Here is a 20,246-nt window from a genome sequence, read left to right as displayed (position 1 = left end):
CTTTCCCAAAGCCAAAAATGACAAAGGGATGCCAGAATACAGCCAAAACATTTGCTATCTGGGGTAGTGTGTGGGTCTCCAGCCTAGTCGACTGGAGTGGTGTTGGGTGAGGTCCTCTAGCTGCTGCTGTGGTCTATCTTGATTCACTCAAGGTTCCACATGTGTGCAGCTGAGTGCTCTATCAGTCTCCTCTGACCACTGGCATTCACTGGACATGTTCTTTTTCAGACCATTCTCCATAAACTTGAGATATAGTTGCATGAAAATCCGAGATCAACATTGTGTGAAAATACTCTGGCACCAACAACCCATTCAAGTCACTTTCATCACCTTTTTTTTCTCCATTGTAATGCCGAGTTGAACTTAAGCAGCCATGGGCCTAACAAACAGTTGAACAGGTGTAACTTGTAAAATGGCTGGTGAATGTATTTCCTTTATGCACATGACATGTTTGTATGACAATACAATTCATAAAGCTTAAGATGTGCTGGGTTTTCTTTTAAGCAAAACACTGACCTAAAATGTATAGATGTTCGCAGGCACATGTGTACAAAAGATCAAAATCCTACAAAGTAACTCTCGAAGACATACGGAGCAATGTTCACGTTTATTGAAATCAATCCACTTCACAATCTTCTTTTTACAGTCTATGTTCACAATGCATCTAAAGCAAATTCCCCCAGTGTGAGTCATGTTCCTCCTCCGACTACTTCCTCCTCCTGCAGCCGGCCACAGCTCTATAAGAACGCAGATTGGCCGCGCTGACTGGGAGAAACAGCAGGATGGCTCACAGCTGGCGGATCGTCTCTGTGGCGCTGTCACTTGGACGTGAGTATGGGCTATGCAAGATTTTCACCTTAATTAAACAGCTTGGGAATTATTGCCATGGTTAAATGACTCTTATCCACCGCTAGGACCTTCTCGCCGGCTTCGTTGAAAACAAACGCACATGGCTGGGGAAGAAGGGGGAGGGTTTGCAAAATAGCCGAGAACATTATTTCCCCTCGTCGTTAATTCAGAGAAACAAAACAAAAACAAACCTCGTTAAGTAGACGCAACAATGCGTAAGCACTTTAAGTAAAAAAGTTAGTCTGTTAGTTTCTGTTAGTTAGCCTACAGCAGTCTTGCATCACCATCGATGACGTAAGCCGCGCGGGTACAGTTATTTTTCATGGTGTGTACGGAAGACGTGCCAATGTTTTCAAAGCGACACCAGCTCGTGAACTGTTTTCAATGGGATAGACTTTGCTGGCATGAAGTGGACGGAGTGTGTATGTTGTTTATTATTTCCATAGTCTAATGTGCATGTGCATAGGCTCTAATGTCGATAGAACCGCCAGGTTATGCGACGTTTTGCGTCTTTATACCATAGTCACTAGAGTTGTTTGAAAACAACCACCACACGTGTGAACGTGCGACATCACGCCACTACAGTCATTTTCCGTATTGTCTACATGTGCCAAGATATGGATATCTTCCGTCCGTACGTCAGGTGACTGGGAAAAGTCCATTTCTTTTTACCAAGTGTAAAAGGCGGCGGCACTGATTTTGCAGCTGTGCCTCGATGTTCCCTGAACGTGCCTGTATGTTCTATTTTTTACAGTCTATGGTGTGGACTTGTACAGTAAGTAGTCAAAAACTTGTGTTTAATCGGTGTTCATGTGATGTTTTTGTCTTCTTTGTCCCCAGTTTGTGTTCTCTGCAGTGCACAGGTCTGCACTGTGACTAAAGAAGCTGGCCAGTTTATTTACAGAGCTCCACCTGTCACTGCATCTGACTGTGAATACTCCTGGTCCAAGGTAAGATGAACTAACCAGAATCACATGTTTTCGTAGTTCACACATATCCTCATTTGTCACAGCAAAAAAACCAAAAACACAGTCTGATAATATGATTATTATCATTATATAATGTTTTTGTTTTTGTTGAATGGTCTGTGTGATAGATATTTTTTCGCTGTTGTCTGTTACCTTTAGGACACTGTGCTGGCACATCAAGGAGGAGGAAGAGATGAAGTGAAGAGCAACAACATCAGCACTCTGATCACCTCACAGTGCTTTGACCACATCATCTACAAGTGCAAGTGCATCTCACCGGTATTACGCTATGAATGTGACAATGATGCCACAGATAATATAATGAATCTATGATCAATAAGAACATAGAGCTATATAAATAAATACCATTATTCAGCTGACCTCTAAACATCATTAATCTCAGTGTGTTGTTCCTTTGTGTCTTCTCCATAGGTTGTGTACTTCCACGTGAACTGCACCAGTAAGTATTTTGTCCTCGTGGCTCTAACTTTGCATGTGAGGGACATTTTAAAAGCTCCTGTGTTTATACCTTTGTCACTGTAAACATTTGGTTCAATCACTTATCTTTGATTGTAATCACTGTCATTTATTTTAAGATATGTGTATATTAGTATATAGAGTTCTGAGGAAAGATTGTTTTGTTTTTACAGCTACCTGCAATGTGAAGCCTGCACCGCTGGAAATGGACGGTAAGGGTTAACTTTGAGTCATAATGTTCCTGATATGTGTCACACACAAGAAAACCGTTAACCAACAAAGTGAATCTGTTTGAGGTGGGCACTGAAGCCAGCAGTGTGGTCAGTCTCGGGCGTGATTTAAGAAGCTACTTTATCTTTGGCTTATTTTATCCATCATTCATTCAGCAATATTTAACAATAGAAAACTTGACTGGCTTTGTACATGCATTTTGGTGGAAAAAGAATCACAGTATGATAAAAAAAAAAAAAGAAAAAAGATTTGTATCTTTTGATGATTGAAAAATACAGTTTTGTTGGTAGACTAACTGTGAAGGTGTTTTCCACTGACAGAGACTTACCGCCTCTATGTTGCCACTGCCATTGCCCTGCTGCTGCTGCTGCTGGTGGTGGTGGTGGTTGTTGGGGTATTGATCAACAGAAGGAGGTAGAAAAAAGCAAAGTGTAAACTTTCTTATTCACATCAGCCTACAAAGTGACATACACTGTCTTCATCTAGCAATGTTTTAAATGTTGTTTATGTTCTCTTATCATTGGCAGGATCAGCAATAATGGTTCAGTGAAAACTGAGCCCTAAAGCAGCTCACGTTGTGTATGGAGTAGAGAGAGAGAGACCTTCACCTTTCAACAAGGGACGTAACAACATTTTATTTGATTCATCTTTCCATTTGATCTTTTACAATACTGTCATGATCTGATGCATTCTTTGAGCCTGAGAGTGTGCCTTCCATTTTCTATGTAATAGAGTATGTAAATATAGACTGCCATTTAATTTTTCAGCACACACATTAGTGCCTTGTATCTTAAATTAATATCCGACTGTTACAAGTAAATCTACATGTATCCTTTTAATGTTCCCCCACAGTAGTTTTTATGGTTAGTTGTATACTCCATATTCAGGCCAAGTCATTGTTGTGTGCCTTACTGCAGGAGGCACAGGTGTCTTTATTCTGGTGGAAATGAAACAGCAAATTCCCTTCAAACCCAAAGTTAAGCTATTTCTTATGCAGTCATGAAGCTAATGTCATTATGTAAACATTTTGCCATTTTTGTAGTAGCTATTCATGGCTGTGTGCTTTGACAAATAATCTTGTTTAATCAGTTCAGGTCAATCATGTACCGGCCCGTTTCTCAGATTGAAATCAGGTTTAACAAAGCAGCATCTCAGTCCGGTAGCAAGGTTTGTGTTTCAAACTCAACACAAACAGTATTATAACTATGTAAGCTTTGTTGAATTTTGTCATGTATTGGTGCACAGCTGAAGGAAGCTCTTGACGCTGTGGAAGCCGTCAGACTCTCTGCTGCACCAGCGAGTGCACTTTGAGAACCAAAGCCCAGTAGTAATGTAGTGATCTCCCCAGGACCAGTCAGGACCAAACAGTGGTATTGACATGAACTAAAGCTGTGGAAGCTAGGAGACTGGTAATGCAGCACCAGGGAGTGCCCTTTCAGTGTCCTGTAGCATTACAGCAACCCCTCTTATCTGAAGCCTTAACTTTCTTCTGACACCGCACAAAGACGTAGAGATGGGTTTATATAATGTTATAGTTCAGATAGTATAATATTTACCAAGATGTATACCATTAAAATATTTATAGTATTCCTTGCATTAATATAAATTATTAAAAGATACCTGATATTTATATGCAGATGTAAATGATAATTTTTGTTATATTGTATTTATATTCAGAAATGTATATTTTTGATTTATAATATAGACACTGAAATATACTGAAGCTGTACTGATGTATTGGACTGTATTATGCAGTGAGTTGGTTATGTGTGGTTATTATAGACTTTTATCTCAACCTGTACTTCCTTCCTCTACCTTCCTTGTTTGTTTGTATTTTACACTTAATCAAATCATGTTATACTCTCGTTTAAATCATTAAAAAAAGGGTTGAAAATTAGAGTTTTGTTTTTATTGCAGTTGAATGTACCTGATTAGTCCTCCAGTGTGTCCACGTCTTCATCACAAGTGTTTCCTGTGCCTCTGCCTCACACTCATCACCTTTGCACTCTGTTTTAGTGCCACAGCACTGAACCAGAGATGTTACGATCAATGAATTTGTTGTGTGTTCTGTAGGCTATGTGCTGCAGAATGTGGTGTGATGTTGGCTCAGCATTAGTAGTTCACAAAGGAAATCATTTTATTGTCACATTTGGTATAACACATGTTGGTATGTTTTTTTTTAATCATGATTCGTTTCATTACAAACAGATACGCTTGTTTAGAATTCATGTTTACGTCCATACATTGTGTAGCGTTTGTGTCCATCATCGTCCACAAGCTTTTTCAAATGTAATGAATCATTTATAGTGGCAGTAATTGAATAGTTTCCCAGGTGACTAATTAACAATCTCTCTTTATCATGTCCTTGAGATACTCAAACATGCCAGTAGGTGGCGCCTCTATGCCTCAGGCAGACAAATCCGACAGGCAAATCCTGCAGGGGGGGTGTAGATTTCCACCAGTTGATACCATAGACTGTAAAAAAAAAAAGGTTGATACACGTGCAGAAAACCCAACCTCCTTCAAAATAACCCGTCTTTATATGAATACTTCAGACATAATGGTTATGATTTGTCTGTTTTGTCTGCAATTGGCTGTTGTTTGAGCTGAGTTCATGTTAGTTTGTGTGTGTAGGCTGTAGGCTGCTATATGAACTTTTGCATAGTTTTATGCCTTTTAATCTCTCTAATCCTTTTGTATGTCTATAACTGATTAATTTTATTCTCTTTTAGGGTGACTACTTAACATCAGTCCAGGGACAGCAGATGTAAAATAGCCTTTTGGCTAAAATTCTGGCATGTTTACATTAGTAGCTATGTAATGTGCATTGTCCCTGATATTAAACCTTTAAATAAATAAAAGAATTGATGTTTATTCGGTTAAAAGACGACTTTGACATCACTATGAACTCAGTGTGCTATTAGCATATTCAGAGGGTAGCGTAGGCTACTGTAACGTTACATCAGCCTGACTTCCTAGTACGCCCCCATATGCTTTTGGGTAGACGCGCAAAGAAGGATGGGACACCGCTGGAAGACGGTCGCTGCCCTGGCATTTGGTGAGTAGGCTCTAGTGGTTTAAATAAATTACAAAGCTCGTGAAATATGTGCAACAATGTGCAACAGTTTAGAGCGACCGTGGAAAGTTAATCGACTGACACAGCGAAAGACTGTCGTTGCGTCACTGTCGATGATGTCAAGTAGGGAACGTGACTGCTCAGCTTTTCCCCCTTCTTCTTTTTATCATAGTAACCTGCGTCTTTTCTTAGCGACACCGGCGCTTTAACTGTTTTCTTTGTACCATGTTGTCAACTGCGTCTTATATTCATAGTTTATGTAAAATACGCAATGTTTATGTGCATGTCGTGTAAAATGTCGATAGATAAAGTGCGCGTCGCTACCCTCATGTAGTGGAGCCGACCGCCAGTGCTGTGCCGAGAAGTGCCTACCTGCCAAGAACTGCACGCCCGTCACGGGATCATGCACAACTAAAGCAGAGACTATCACTGAAGTGATGTCCGGCTTGAAAACATCGACTTATTCTTTGACAGTTTACCTGTGATCATATCGGAGGTTCATATGAAAGTTTATACATTTGAGAGAACGACATTCTTGACGCCACATAACGCATCTCTCGTTCTCTGTATAACACGTGATACAGAGGATACAGAGGTGTGCAGTGCAGCTGACGGGTGGATACAAACTACCTGCGCGCAGTTGACAGCCTTTGTTTCCAAAATGCAGCGCTAAACTCAACTCAGTTTGAGGTCACTGAGGCCACATTTGTTTAATGTACCAATAAGAAAACTGTTTAAGTAGGCTACTGAAACGATAATCAGTAGCCTATTGATAATAGCAGTAGTTGCCTTAAAATATCAAAGATCACAACATTAGACAGAGAGAAATGGAGTTTGTAGCTGTCTGTGCCCTGCTGCATTGTGCCTGTTGCTCTTTGTGAACTTGGAAATAGTCAAAACATGTGTTTAATTAGAAATGTAAATAACAACAGAATCAGAATTGTAATGGGGTGAATGACTTACACATTTTTTAAAACCCAGATTATTTAAACAACATTACCAGGAACAGCACTTATTAGTCTTTGAAATGAATTTATTATTATTGAATTAAGAACATTTCATAACAAAGTCGGTCTTTGTGTTATGTTTTTGTCTTCTTTGTCCCCAGTTTGTGTTCTGCAGCTCTGCAGTACACAGGTCTGCACTGTGACTAAGGAAGCTGGACAGTTTCTTTACAGAGCTACACCTGTCACTGCATCTGACTGTGAATACTCCTGGTCAAATGTAACAGGCTCCAAGGTAAGATGAACTAACCAGAATCACATGTTTTCGTAGTTCACACACATATCCTCATTTGTCACAGCAAAAAAAAAACAAAAAAAAACACAGTCTGATAATATGATTATTATCATTATATAATGTTTTTGTTTTTGTTGAATGGTCTGTGTGATAGATATTTTTCCTCTGTTGTCTGATAACTTTAGGACACTGTGCTGGCACATCAAGGAGGAGGAAGAGATGAAGTGAAGAGCAGCAACATCAGCACTCTGATCACCTCACAGTGCTTTGACCACGTCATCTATAAGTGCAAGTGCATCTCACCGGTATTAGGCCTACGCTATGAATGTGATAATGATGCCACAGATTAATCTATGATCAATAAGAACATAGAGCTAAGGAGATGAATTTGAAAATACCATTATTCAGCTGACCTCTAAACATCATTAATCTCAGTGTGTTGTTCCTTTGTGTCTTCTAGGTTGTGTACTTCCTCGTGAACTGCACCAGTAAGTATTTTGTCCTCTTGGCTCTAACTTTGCATGTGAGGGACATTTTAAATGCTCCCGTGTTTATACCATTGTCACTGTAAACTTTTGGTTCTATGATTTATCTTTGATTGTATATCATTTATTTAAAAATGAAATATGTGTATATTAGTATCTAGAGTTCTGAGGAAAGATTGTTTTGTTTTTACAGCTACCTGCAATGTGAAGCCTGCAGCGCTGGAAATGGACGGTAAGGGTTAACTTTGAGTCATAATGTTCCTGATATGTGTCACACACAAGAAAACCGTTAACCAACAAAGTGAATCTGTTTGAGGTGGGCACCGAAGCCAGCAGTGTGATCAGTCTCGGGGCGTGACAGGGTGTCAGGTGACATCATGTGTCTTTAGTTCCTGTTTGGCCAATTTCAACACCAACACATGTTTCATTCACAAGTAGTAGCAGCAGTTAGCAGTGATTTAAGAAGGTACTTTATCTTCGGCCATTTTCTCCATCATTCATTCAGCGATGTTTAACAATAGCAAGCTTGACTGGCTTTCTGCATGTACATGCTCATTTTGGTGGAAAAAGAATCACAGTATGATAAAACATTTGTTGCGTCTTTTGATGATTGAAAAATACAGTTTTGTTGGTAGACTAACTGTGAAGGTGTTTTCCACTGACAGGGACTTACCGCCTCTATGTTGGCACTGGTATTGCTGCCATTGCCCTGCTGCTGTTGCTGGTGGTTGTTGGGGTATTGATCAAGAGAAAGAGGTAGACAAAAGCAAAGTGTAAACTTTCTCATTCACATCAGCCTACAAAGTGTCATGCGTTGTCTTCATCTAGCAATGTTTTAAATGTTGTTTATGTTCTCTTTCTCAGCAACTATGATTCAGTGAAAAATGACCCTGAAAGCAGCTCATCCGGAGAGGAGGGGTAAAATGAGAAAGACCTTCTTTCTACAAGGGATGTAACAACATTTAATCTGATTCATCTTTCCATTTAATCTTTTACAAAGGTGTCATGATCTGATGTCTAATGGAGTGTGTTAACATAGACTGCCATTTAGTTTCTTCAGTAAATACATTAATACCTTATACCTGAAAGCCATACTGTTATAAGTGTACCATTGTCTTATAATTATTATATTTTTTCTGGTGGAAATGAAACAGCAAATTCCCCTTCAAAGCTTATATACAGTACATATTTATGTATTTTTGGAAAAAAGGGTTTCCCCGCACACTGTCCAGTCATTTGCAAAAGACTTCAACGTAGAAAAGACATTTCGGTCCTCATGTAGTTGACATTTAATCCTCTTTAATCAGTTCAGGTCAATCGTGTACCTGCCTGTTTAACAAAGCAGCATCTCAGTCCGGTAGCAACATATAACTGTGTTAGCACTGTTGAATTTTGTCATGTATTGGTGCACAGCTGAAGGAAGCTCTTGACGCTGTGGAAGCCGTCAGACTCTCTGCTGTACCAGCGAGTGCACTTTGAGAACCAAAGCCCAGTAGTAATGTAGTGATCTCCCCAGGACCAGTCAGGACCAAACAGTGGTATTGACATGAACTAAAGCTGTGGAAGCTAGGAGACTGGTAATGCAGCACCAGGGAGTGCCCTTTCAGTGTCCTGTAGCATTACAGCAACCCCTCTTCTGAAGCCTTAACTTTCTTCTGACACCGCACAAAGACGTAGAGATGGGTTTATATATACAGTAATATAGTTAAAATAGTATAATGTATACAATATATATATAACCATGAATAGTATTAATATTATTATATTATTTATATATGCATTAATAGTAATATATTGTAACTCCATGACAATTCATTAGATATTTTTTTTATAAATTATTAAAAGATACCTGATATTTATATGCAGATGTAAATAATACTATTTGTTATACAGTATATATATTTATGATTTATATACACTTTGATTGTGAAATACAGTATACTGAAGCTGTACTGATGTATTGGACTTTATTATGCAGTGAGGCAGTTATGTGCGGTTATTATAGTCTTTTAACTCTGTTAATTCTGTCTTCCTTGTTTGTTTGTATTATACACTTAATCAAATCATGTTACACTTCCTTGAAATTATTAAAAATAAGAGCTGAAAATGAGAGTTGTTTCGTTTTTATTGTATGTACAGCTAGTTTTCCATATAGCCAAAGGGGTGTGTTCTTATTATCGGGTGATGTTCTTCAGCCAGTGAAGGTGGGTTAGGAGGAGCAAGATCCTGTGGTCTGGTGACAGGAAGTGATGGCAGGAGTGCTAAAAATAAATATGTCTGAAGTGATGAGACATTCGTAAAAGTAGTGAACATTTAAGTGATTAAGATTAAAGATTGCAATTTATGTAAATAATGTGCAAGGCATTTGTTCCAGCAGCAGGTAGGCAGGTATGGCCTACCTGCTGCTGGAAAGTTCAAATTTACACTTGACTAAAAGTACTGGTAAAACTGTTCATTGTGACTATGAGTTTTGCCTGTGATAGCAGCCTATGTTGTCATTGTATCAAATTTTCAAAATAAAAAGATTTGTTTCACTCGCTTTCAAAGCATCTAGTGCTTCACAGACATAGCTGGGTTGGAAGTTCAATATTTGTATGTTGAATGTAGCTAAGTCAAAGTAGTGAATAGTCTGTGTGTCTGTGCACGTGTGTGTTTTTATCTGTTCATAAACCATTGACTGCTGTGTTCCTAAATTATTGTTTTTTGCTACTTAATGCTCTTTTAAATTGCCCCCAGGGGACAACTAAAGTTTTTGATTGATTGATAATACAGTAAGTAGGCTACATACTTCATTACTGTCCACCTCTGTTGTTGAGTTGTGTAAACACAGAGCACTTATGACTCACTTCCTGAGTGAAAACGCTAGTGATATAATCTGTGTCTGTGGCGTGAGGCAATATTTATGTGGTGTGAGCAGAGCCAGCCAATGAAACATAAGAAGAAGTAATGACATCATAGTCTGACCCAAGGTAAACTTAATGTACTGATGACACATCCACATTCCCAAACACAACAATGCCGTCCAACGAGCTTCGTCAATGTTGTCACATTTTTAGATACTATACAGCTGTTGCCTGACCTTCTTTCCTCTTCATCTTGTTAAGTCACTTATTTACTTCTTCTGTTCGTACCTGTGCCCAAGTCACCCGATTTCCTCAATGACTTCTGACCTGTGCTGTTAACCTGTCGGTCATAAAATGCTTTGAGAAAACTTGAGATGAAACTCAGGCAAAGTTGTTCTCATTACAATTTGCTCATAGGACAGGTAGGAGGGCTGGGGATGCCATGTGTGGCTTACATGGTTATGACCTGACATTCTCTGGTTTCTTCAGGATTCAGTCAGGATGCTCCTCCAACTGGCAGCATCAGCAGGCTGTGTTAGTGACTGTGGAGCTTCCTACATGCCCCCTGCTTTCATTTCAGTCCTGAATCTTTATCATTGAATAAAGAAAAGTGCTCTTAGAACGCATCATTTGGCCTTTGTATTGTTTATGGGAATGAAGGTGGGCCGAAATTAGGCATTTTAGGCTGCAACAATCACAAAAAACGCCTGCGAAATCCTGTAGGGACTGGTTTATAAAGGTTGGGAATGGGAACCACTGGTTTAGACAATCATACACAATCATAAAGCCCTGCACTTCACTTATGACTCACTGGTGTCATGACCTGAATTTGAAAGGCAAGTCAAGTGAAAGCTCTTCCAGTAATAATTACTTTACTTACTATATCTGTGGGGTAAGCCACAGATATGATGTGAACCAGAGCCAGCCAATACAAAACAGGAAGTAATGACATAATGGTTTGATGTTCCTCAAGACGCAAGGTAAACAAATAGGCTACTGATGATACATCCACAATCCTAAACACAACAATGCTGTCGAAGACAATGTTGACTGTGACATTTATACACAGCTGTTGCCTGACCTTCTATCAGTGTCTAGTGTTGCTCCCACTTCAATTTGCTACTGTAGGACAGGTAGGAGCGCTGGGAGTCCCATGTGGCCTACATGAGACATCTCGGTGGAAATTTGTAAGGTTGCTTCTATAAAATTAGTATCTTGAGAGCATTTTAACTTTACCCAGCAGCATCCCATTTCAGCAGATCACCTAAGCAACATTGAGTCTAGTTTGATATCATGGTCTTGTGGTCACTGCACCACACTGATGTGTCTTGACATAATCATACACACCAGTGTATCCTCAATTGAACTGCCCCAGACTAGATCAAACCAGTCACAGCTGGAAGCAGCTAAGAGCTAACAGACTGTTTTCTGCTGGCCACATCCTGTACCTTCTTGCCGGTGGTGCAACAGGCGTGGGGTTATTTCAAGTTGAATAGAACTGATCATGGGAACTGATCTTTGGTATACAGTATAAACTCAGCAGTACCATATATTTTGCAGCTGTTTTGTGAACCATTCCTAAAAAATAATAGCTGCTATGTCCTTCCTGCAAATACATCTGTGACATCTTGCAAGTACAGTAACTGCAGAACAAAGGTTTTACTTCTGGAAAGTCTGGCTTGTAATTGAGTGGGTGTTTGAGGAAGAAAACCTTGCTTAATCGCCTATTTCATTACTCCTTTGTAGAATAGAGCTATTGAGAACCTCTTTAAATTGAGCTTGTGCCATTAAAGAAACAAAACTTAACACAGTTTACTTTACTTTAAGACTCACACACACACACACGCACGCACGCACGCACGCACGCACGCACGCACGCACGCACGCACGCACACACACACACACACACACACACACACACACACACACACACACACACACACACACACATTTAAAATGAAGCTAAATCAGAAAATGTATTACAAGACTGGAATGTAAATTAAATAAAATCATATAGACAATATATCAAATAAAAACTAAAGTTTGAAGCTAAATTTGGACATTTTCTGGCTTTCAGTCCAGTTCATTTGCTCTGTCAGAGAAAGACAGACCTTCCATTTTACAACTCTGCTTCACTTAGGTTTATGTGAGTCATACATGGAGGGAACTTGGGAGCCCATAAAGGCAGCCGTTCAAACAAAATATTGTAGGCTACTATCCATTGTGTGTGGGAGGTGGAATGTTTGTGGAACCACACATATTAATTATTGTAGTGCTCAAGTCAGAATAAACAGAAATGTTTATTAATGTGCATTGTCTCAGTGTATTTAAACCAATAAACTAAACTAAACTAAACTAAACATTTTGGGGGTTTTGAATTACCCTTTTGATTACACCCCACATTCTGACTTGTCATGGTCTACAAGGGTATGGCCAGTCTGACCAGGGATCTTTCAGGGGCTGTTAAAATGACTTAAATATCATAGACATACTGAACAACAGCTCTCAATTGCTCAATAAGGTTTATCCAATTTGTCAATATGATATTTCACAGTTGAGTTTTATGAGCACTACGTGTGCTGATTCTTACCATCAAAAAATCATGCCTTGTATACAGGAAACCCCCATCCTATATTGACCGTCTTTCCTCACGTAGCCTTCCTGCGCATGTGGCCTGGAGGAGGAAATGTCGAGATAAGGGTAGCTACATGCCTCAACATGCCCTAAAACCATTGTTTGACCTGTTCCAGTCTACTACAGTTTTGATACATGTTACAGTATGGCTTTATTTTCATAACAAATATTTGAAGTGGAAATGTCAGTGTGTTGTGACTTTATGCCTGCAGCTTGTCAAAACAACAACTAATGGTATGTTTGTGTTAAGTGTTAAGCTGATATTGTTTTCATTAGACAATTTGTAGACCTCAGGAAGAATAACTGCAGCATGAATGGCAGCTTGGGATAAAAAGGAATAACAAAGTTTGTGTCATGTCTAATATATTTTACATCATTCAAATACATTTTTACATGTGATATGTTGTCTTGGATTTAAAAAAAGTCAAATTTTCCCTGCTCTTTCACACTTACAGACTCTCACCATTCCCTAGGTCATGCATTGGACTCAACCCTCAGATGTCCACTGATGAAGAGAGCCTGTCCCAAACAGGATCAAATGGACACAGACTTCACCCCAACAGAAGACACCTATGGAGGAAAACTGAGGAAGATGGAGATGGAGATGACAAATCACAAAAGGGGTTTCCCAACTTCCTCCCCAGAGTCCTCACTGTGGTTCACTGGTGTGTTTATCTGATGGTTACGACATTCAACATTATTTGTGTGCTTTGACAGGGATCATCAGAGAACTGCATAATTTTTATTTGGCTCTGTACAGATAAATGTGTTGCAACCTCCCTTAGTATATTGAAAAATAGTTTTTGTGATTTGATTCACAAAGACTTGACCAGAAGCTCAGTCTAGATTACCTGAACAACCTCTAATATCCATGTATAGATTTTTAAATTGAGGTAGAGAACCACTGTGTGTCTAAAAAACCTATAGACTCTCAACCACACAGTTTTAAGTGTGAGGAAGTGGTTAATGGGGGTAGTGGATGGCAGACTGGTTCATGAGAAGGGAGGGCAGGCCGGTTTAACAGCAGGGGAAAGGGGAGGGGGCGATGCAGGCGGAGGTTAGTAAGGGTTGGCAAGAGGAGATGTGTGAGGGGAATGAAGGATGAGCTCAGAGGACCTGAGAAAAGACATGGATCTGAAAGTTCATTTGAACATGCTAAGCTGTCAGTGCAGTTCATCCTCAGTTGGTGACTTTTGCCAAATTAGTGGATCACCAGTGGAGTCTGTGGGCTCAGAATCTTTGGAGATGTGGAATATCCACACTCTTCCATATTTGAATCACATGAACACTAAACAGAGTCAAAGATTTACCACTAGGTGGAGTTGTATGACAATAGAAAAAAACACACACACATGGCCGTTCTGGCTGTGGATGTGAGGCAGTTCCTGAGAGTACAGATCCTCCCGACTCATTATCTTCGATGTTGCTTGAAACAGGTGTGTTGTCAGATTAAGTAGGCCTATGCTTCTCAAGCAAATGAGAGTGATGTCTACATGTGAAGTCCGGGGGACTGCTGCCACTGTGGTGTCTGGGTCACATGGTTAATCCATCAGGTTCAGAATCTCAGTCCATTCATCATATTTTAACTGTGTTAAACATATTTTGTTTTCTCTCAAGGATTGAAATTAAAGTATAAATGTTCCCACAAAATCACGTTGGTAATATTGAATAAAACCACTGTCTTGAATTTATTTTTTATTTTTGTCTTGATATGTTAAGTTCCCTCAAATCACAAAAACACACCTATCACCAAGCTAAACCAAAAGGTTTTGATCTTTGAAAGTATTTTGTTTTTCTCAGCTGTTCCTCATAGTAATGTAAAAGACACTAGGGCTGCTCACAGTTTGTATGAGACCCAGCATCAAGTGAATAGTGTTTTTTCTTGACTTCAAATCCAATAAAGTCTCATTGTCAAACTAAACCATCTTAAATTCAAGCTTGCTTACTTACCAAAATAGGCTACAGTGACCATAAAAAGACTGAACTGGATATTTCTGTCATTTAGAAGAATTAAGGCAGGGGTTCTCAACTACTCTCACTCTGGGACCCACATTTTCCCATGGTCATTAAGTCGCGACCCACTGAATAGAATTCAAACCAAGATTTTTTTTTAAAGCCTTTAAAAACTCATTTTGCTCTTTATTGAGCAAAGTGCATTTCAGAGCACATGAATGAAACTGAGGAGGACCATGACAACTGCATGTACGGAAGTGAATAAAATAATATCAAACTGCACAAAATGGAGACCAACAAAACGATATATTTGACTTCTAATGCATCTCTGCATTCAGAGCATATTCACAAAAGTGAATAAATATCAAATTGCACAAAATAAAGACCCACAAAACAAATCAAGATTCACTGCATTCAGGCCACATTGATAAGAAACGGATATCTTTGCATTCAGAGCAAATAATAAGAAACTGAGGAGGACCATTACAACTGCATGTGTTCACGAGACGCGTGCCTTTCAATATAAGTTATTTTTCAAAATAAAAGACATGTCCAACACCAGATGTGCATTAAATATTATTTACTTTTTTGACCAGCTGTCCGCGACCCATCCAGAACAGGTCCGCGACCCACTTTTGGGTCCCGACCCACCAGTTGAGAACCACTGAATTAAAGTATGAGAAAATCTACATGAAGCTCAACCATCAGTGGGCATCCAAACACTGTTTGTGTTCATACTAGCGTCATTATATAAAATGATGTAGGCCTAAAATAAACTAATTTAGCTTGCTAAACCTATAAGCAAATAAAATATGCAGGCATGTCTGAATTTTGAATTTTTCTTTCATTCTGTGTTACAACAGAACGTTCTATTTTAGAATCTTCCACTGTGATGCTCCTGTGTTGGTTACATGGAATTGTGGTGTTTTGAATCGCAGCCAAGCGCGTCCCCGCCCCCCTCCCCGTGCACTGTGGTCAGTCATGCACCTGTGCGCGTGGCCGACAGCGTCGTAGAGTCAAAGATAAACGTCTTCGGTAGAGTTTGCAGAACAAGCCAAGCAGCAGCACTTTGATGACTTTGATGAAAGGAGGTGAGTTCAACCCAGTGTTTGTATAACATTCCGGTTCAGCCTGGATATTAAATAAATTCAGCTAACACGAATTTCGCTCAAGTGACAGGAACAGCAGATTTTTTGTGAAATATCGTTAGCGAGTTAGCTTGCTAATTAATGCTAACATTAGCTAAAGCCTGGGTCGCTAACCTCAATGCCCGCCGAGTCATTATCCGCAGAGTTCACCGACGTCGTCGACCCAAGCTACATAACTTTGGAAATTATTATGAAAGTCAAAATAAACGATGGCCAATCTTCAACCTCTTCAAGTTTTAGCTTCCGTTTTACGATTTTAGCCAGTTTGAAGTAGTTTTAGTGTAAGTCACAGAGTAAAGCGAGAGAAATGCGACACTGTGCAGTCACACGGCCTAGCTAAAGTTTGATGTGGAAAATGTCGGATTTGAACTGTGTTGGCGACCATGTTTTCACATGACGGGATAGTTTTTACGGCCGCGCCTAAAATGTTGATTGCAGTTTCAACTTCTTCTCAGATCCTTTCGACAGAGTTGGTGTCGCTAAACGAAGTCTTCTGTTTTAATTAATTTGATTTGATTTATAAAGTTATCTTCGTTGACAAATGTTGGCGGCACAGTGATAGTTTGACGATAAACCTTCTGACTTAATCTGGGGACTTCAACTAGGAATAAATTCAGGTTCGTGCGAAATTGCCAACTATCTAAGGTCATAGGTAAATCAGGCCTTTCCAATATTATATTATTTGGATCGTCACACCATTAAACCATTAATTATTGGGTACTTCTGCATCTCCACACAGGTGTCTCCTGTCAGTATTTTAGTTTGTGAACATTACTCCACAGACTGTTACCTGAGAAGCAAAACCTGTTGCTAATGAAATCAATAATTAAAGAAACACATCTCCAAAAATCCAAAAAACATATGCCTGCCCTTTGTGCAGCTCGTGGTGGAGATTGAGCTTGGGTGATGTTCTTATTACTGTGCTTAGATGTTAGATTTCAAAAATGTTATTTTCCAAGAGTCAAAGCTTGAATCTAGTCCAGTGGAAACTCACACAGTGCTCAGGGTAGGGATATGTGAAGCTCCCCCATTTACCTAAATGATTTTCTGTTATATTTGGGCAGGGCAGCTCGATCAGACAGTATTTCAACATTTTTAAAAGGGGTGTAACACCTTTGGTTTGGAGAGCTTTTTTTTCTTCAGCTGTAGAGCCATATTGACCTCATTTAATGTAGCTAAAGGTGGAGGCAACATGTAATGAAGTCTTCACAGTCTGTGGTGTGGTATGTTTTGATTGGCCAAAGCTCGCCATACTGATAATTTGAGCTGAGACGGTTGGTTAAGCATGTGGTAGTAGATGATGATCCATCAAGTGTCCACCTCATGAATCGGTTTCAGTTGGCCTCACCATTTACTCTTGCGCCTGTGTCAGCGTTTCTTTGAAACAAATGTAGGAAAACAGAAACTTAAACCTTCAAAGTATCACCAACAGCCAAAATGTACAGATCAAGACATAGACATGTAGTAGTGCTGCTTCTAAGATTTCCAACTAGCCTTTGCTTGAATATCAGAGAAGACCAATCGTCTAAAGACTTTCCACAGAACACATAATTTTGCTATTCTCGAAATACTTGATCATCTGCTACATTTTAACTGAAATATTTTATGCCTGTATAGTATTTGTTTTACTTTCATCACATCCCCATCACTTATTTTGCTTTTGCTAAATGAAGGTCTTACTGGGGCTATGCGACTGACATGATTTGTGTGTTTGTGTTTTTTTCAGGCAGGGATGAAAAGCCAGGCTCAGCACACCGTCTTCACGAGGCTCAGTCCATCCAGTTGGGAGCACTTAAAACCCCTTTCTGTTTATTCCAAGATAATCACGAGCGAAGAGAAACCCGCTCCGGATCAGTCAAGACAGTTTGTCAGCTCATTTATAAACTTGAAACCTGTGGCAGTGGACAACCATGGGGAAAAAAGGAAATTGGAGCATTCCAGTCATGATGATGGTTATGAGACCCCGGCTAAAAAGCCATTTAATCCAGAGGTCTTGTCCCCAGACCTCGGGTGTTTTGTGGATGAGTGCAGCCCCCTTGGACAACTGTACTCTCATCACCACACATCGATAGATAAGACACATGCTCTTAGAAGTGAAATAAAAGACACTGTAAACTCTCAGCACTCTGAGCATATTAAATGTGGGTCCTCAGTAGAGCCAGGGGGCACTAAGGGGACGACACCACACAGTTTTAACCCTGAAGATGTGGTCTTTAATCTGGCCCCTGCTTTTGACTGTGACATTGATGACATCTTGTGCCTCAATCCTGTTAGCACTCATACTGCTGGAGGACTTTCTGAACATGCTCAGGGCTGCAAGTGCAGCAGCACTTTTCAAAATAAAGCAGTCTCACTTCCCTGTGTGGCACAAGCTGAGGCGTTGGGAAAAGGAGACGAGCGAGTGGGAGAAGGACAGCAGGAGCTGAAGGAAGGAATGCCGCCAAAAGCAAAAGAGGAAGAAGCAGACAAGGGATATTTTTCCTTGTCCTTTGTCAAGGAACTGAAAACTGAAAACAGTCCTCAGTCTGGAAACCCTGAGCTGGCCACAAATGCTGCCATCAACCGGCTGGGCCCACAGGTTGAATGGTACGCTGAAAGTTTATTTGAACCACTCAACAACAAGTTGCTGTCATTAAATGATTTGTGTCCACCTGCCAGTTGTCCACCACCGGAGTCCGAGACCTCTGGTTCTCTAGATGGTGAGGCCGAAGGGATGTGGGACATCGGCCCCCCGATATTCGAGTCTTCATTGTGCCACAATGTCACTATAAAATTGTCCACAACTGGTGAACAGAAGAGAGAAGTGATAGAGGAGGTGTGTGGAGATGTGAGGGAGCCTCTCGAGGAGTGTCTGGCCTCACTCAACAGAGAGGAGACCACATTAGATACCAGTTATGAAACAACCTTACCTCTTCAAGTCCAGGTTAGTTGCCACAGCTGTACTTCCTTATCAGGTACGTACTGTTAATGTGACTCTGCCCACATGTAGGTATGTATTTTGCATTTTGAACAGCATGTAGTGTGGATGCTCTCTGCTCACACCCACAACTCTGTGCTTTTTCAAGGTGAAATCGGTTGTCGTTGTTCCCAACCAGCCAAACAACAACCAACCAGAGGCGCCTGCTCTGTCAGACGAGCTGAAACCTACACACCCTCACACTCCAGAAGAGAAGGTTTCCCAGGGTGTGCAGCGCGTCACAAGTCAAAGGTACTGTTGCTGTCTCACCACTAGGTGGAGCTGTATGACCACATCAAACACAGTGTGCAGCATCTTCTCAATTCAGATCCTTCCCTTAGTATACTTACTTCTACAGTGTTTCATTGTGAGAAACTGTGAGTGTGACAGGGCAGTGTTTAGGGCTGCACAGTTAATTGCAATGTAATCAAAATTGCAATATCGTATTCTTTATTACCTCATATTAAGTATGTTAATTACCTTTATTTCATAGCATGGCAGATGTGCAGGTCACATCTTCTCCAACAACATGCACCGACAAATAAAGGTAATTGGCGTACTACTGTACTATGACTATAGGGATTATGGCAGTTTGCCAAAATGTTGAACCTATCCCTTTAAGCTGTTCTGCTGTTGTCACCTAGCTGCTGGTCAGTCCATATATATTAGCAAATGGGGTGTGTGCAGTACTGAAACTTTGGTGCAAGCTGGTTTGTTGCAAGTGTATACCCAACCAGCTGTCACTCAAAGTGACATCACCTCAATTAAGCAGAACATTACAGGGTTCGACATTAACGGTTGCCCGATTGCCCGGGGCAAGTAAAAATTACCCGCGGGCAGGTAGAACCTGTGCGGACTTGCCCAGTCGGGCAAGCACTGACTCAGATTTTATAATTTTTTATTTTCGGACTTTTTATGCATTTATTTTGAAATGAGAGCTGGAGAGAGGAGAGAGTGAGAGGGGGGATTGGCCGGATTGACGCGTAGCAAAGGGACTGTCAGGTGGGATCGAACTGGGTTGCTGCAGCTGGTGTGCTCTACCAGGTGAGATAGGCTATCTACGTCGCTCGTGGCTCGCCGTATTTAATCGGCGATTTCACCGAGCATTTCACTGACGGTGAGCGGCCTGACGCTGCTTCATTAACGCCGCCGCTGTTTCAGACTCGGGGCAGACGCACGCAGCAACAGTCACCTGTTACCGTTACCATACCGACGAGCTGACGTGTCCTTTTTAGGTTATAATCCTGTTGTCAATAAACACACGTGGAGACGGTGCTTCAACCAGGGGTGTCAAACATGCGGCCCGGCAGTGGGTCCAATCCGGCCCTCAGCATGAATTTGCCAATTGTGAAAATTTTGAATTGCACATATTTTTATCAAGAAATTT

General features: G+C 40.4%; 2 protein-coding genes across 2 annotated transcripts; both read left to right on the top strand.

The window, feature by feature from the left end:
• Nucleotides 1-782: 782 nt before the first annotated feature.
• LOC311005251 (uncharacterized protein) lies at nucleotides 783-9,301 on the top strand (the record flags this gene model as incomplete). Its single annotated transcript, XM_083997607.1, has 7 exons — nucleotides 783-828; nucleotides 1,690-1,799; nucleotides 1,977-2,096; nucleotides 2,250-2,277; nucleotides 7,519-7,557; nucleotides 7,991-8,081; nucleotides 8,190-9,301. The coding sequence occupies 7 exons, from the start codon at nucleotides 783-785 to the stop codon at nucleotides 8,245-8,247; spliced, it is 492 nt and encodes a 163-aa protein (XP_083853733.1). The 3' UTR covers nucleotides 8,248-9,301.
• LOC311005875 (uncharacterized protein) lies at nucleotides 5,535-7,411 on the top strand (the record flags this gene model as incomplete). Its single annotated transcript, XM_083998482.1, has 4 exons — nucleotides 5,535-5,583; nucleotides 6,710-6,840; nucleotides 7,026-7,145; nucleotides 7,301-7,411. The coding sequence occupies exons 1-4, from the start codon at nucleotides 5,544-5,546 to the stop codon at nucleotides 7,409-7,411; spliced, it is 402 nt and encodes a 133-aa protein (XP_083854608.1). The 5' UTR covers nucleotides 5,535-5,543.
• Nucleotides 9,302-20,246: the final 10,945 nt, after the last annotated feature.

The sequence above is a fragment of the Trachurus trachurus genome (genome assembly GCF_905171665.1).
Source record: "Trachurus trachurus genome assembly, chromosome: 22".
NCBI lineage: Eukaryota > Metazoa > Chordata > Actinopteri > Carangiformes > Carangidae > Trachurus > Trachurus trachurus.
The sequence above is the reverse complement of the archived record's forward strand: the minus strand, read 5'-3'. Positions and strand labels throughout refer to the sequence as shown.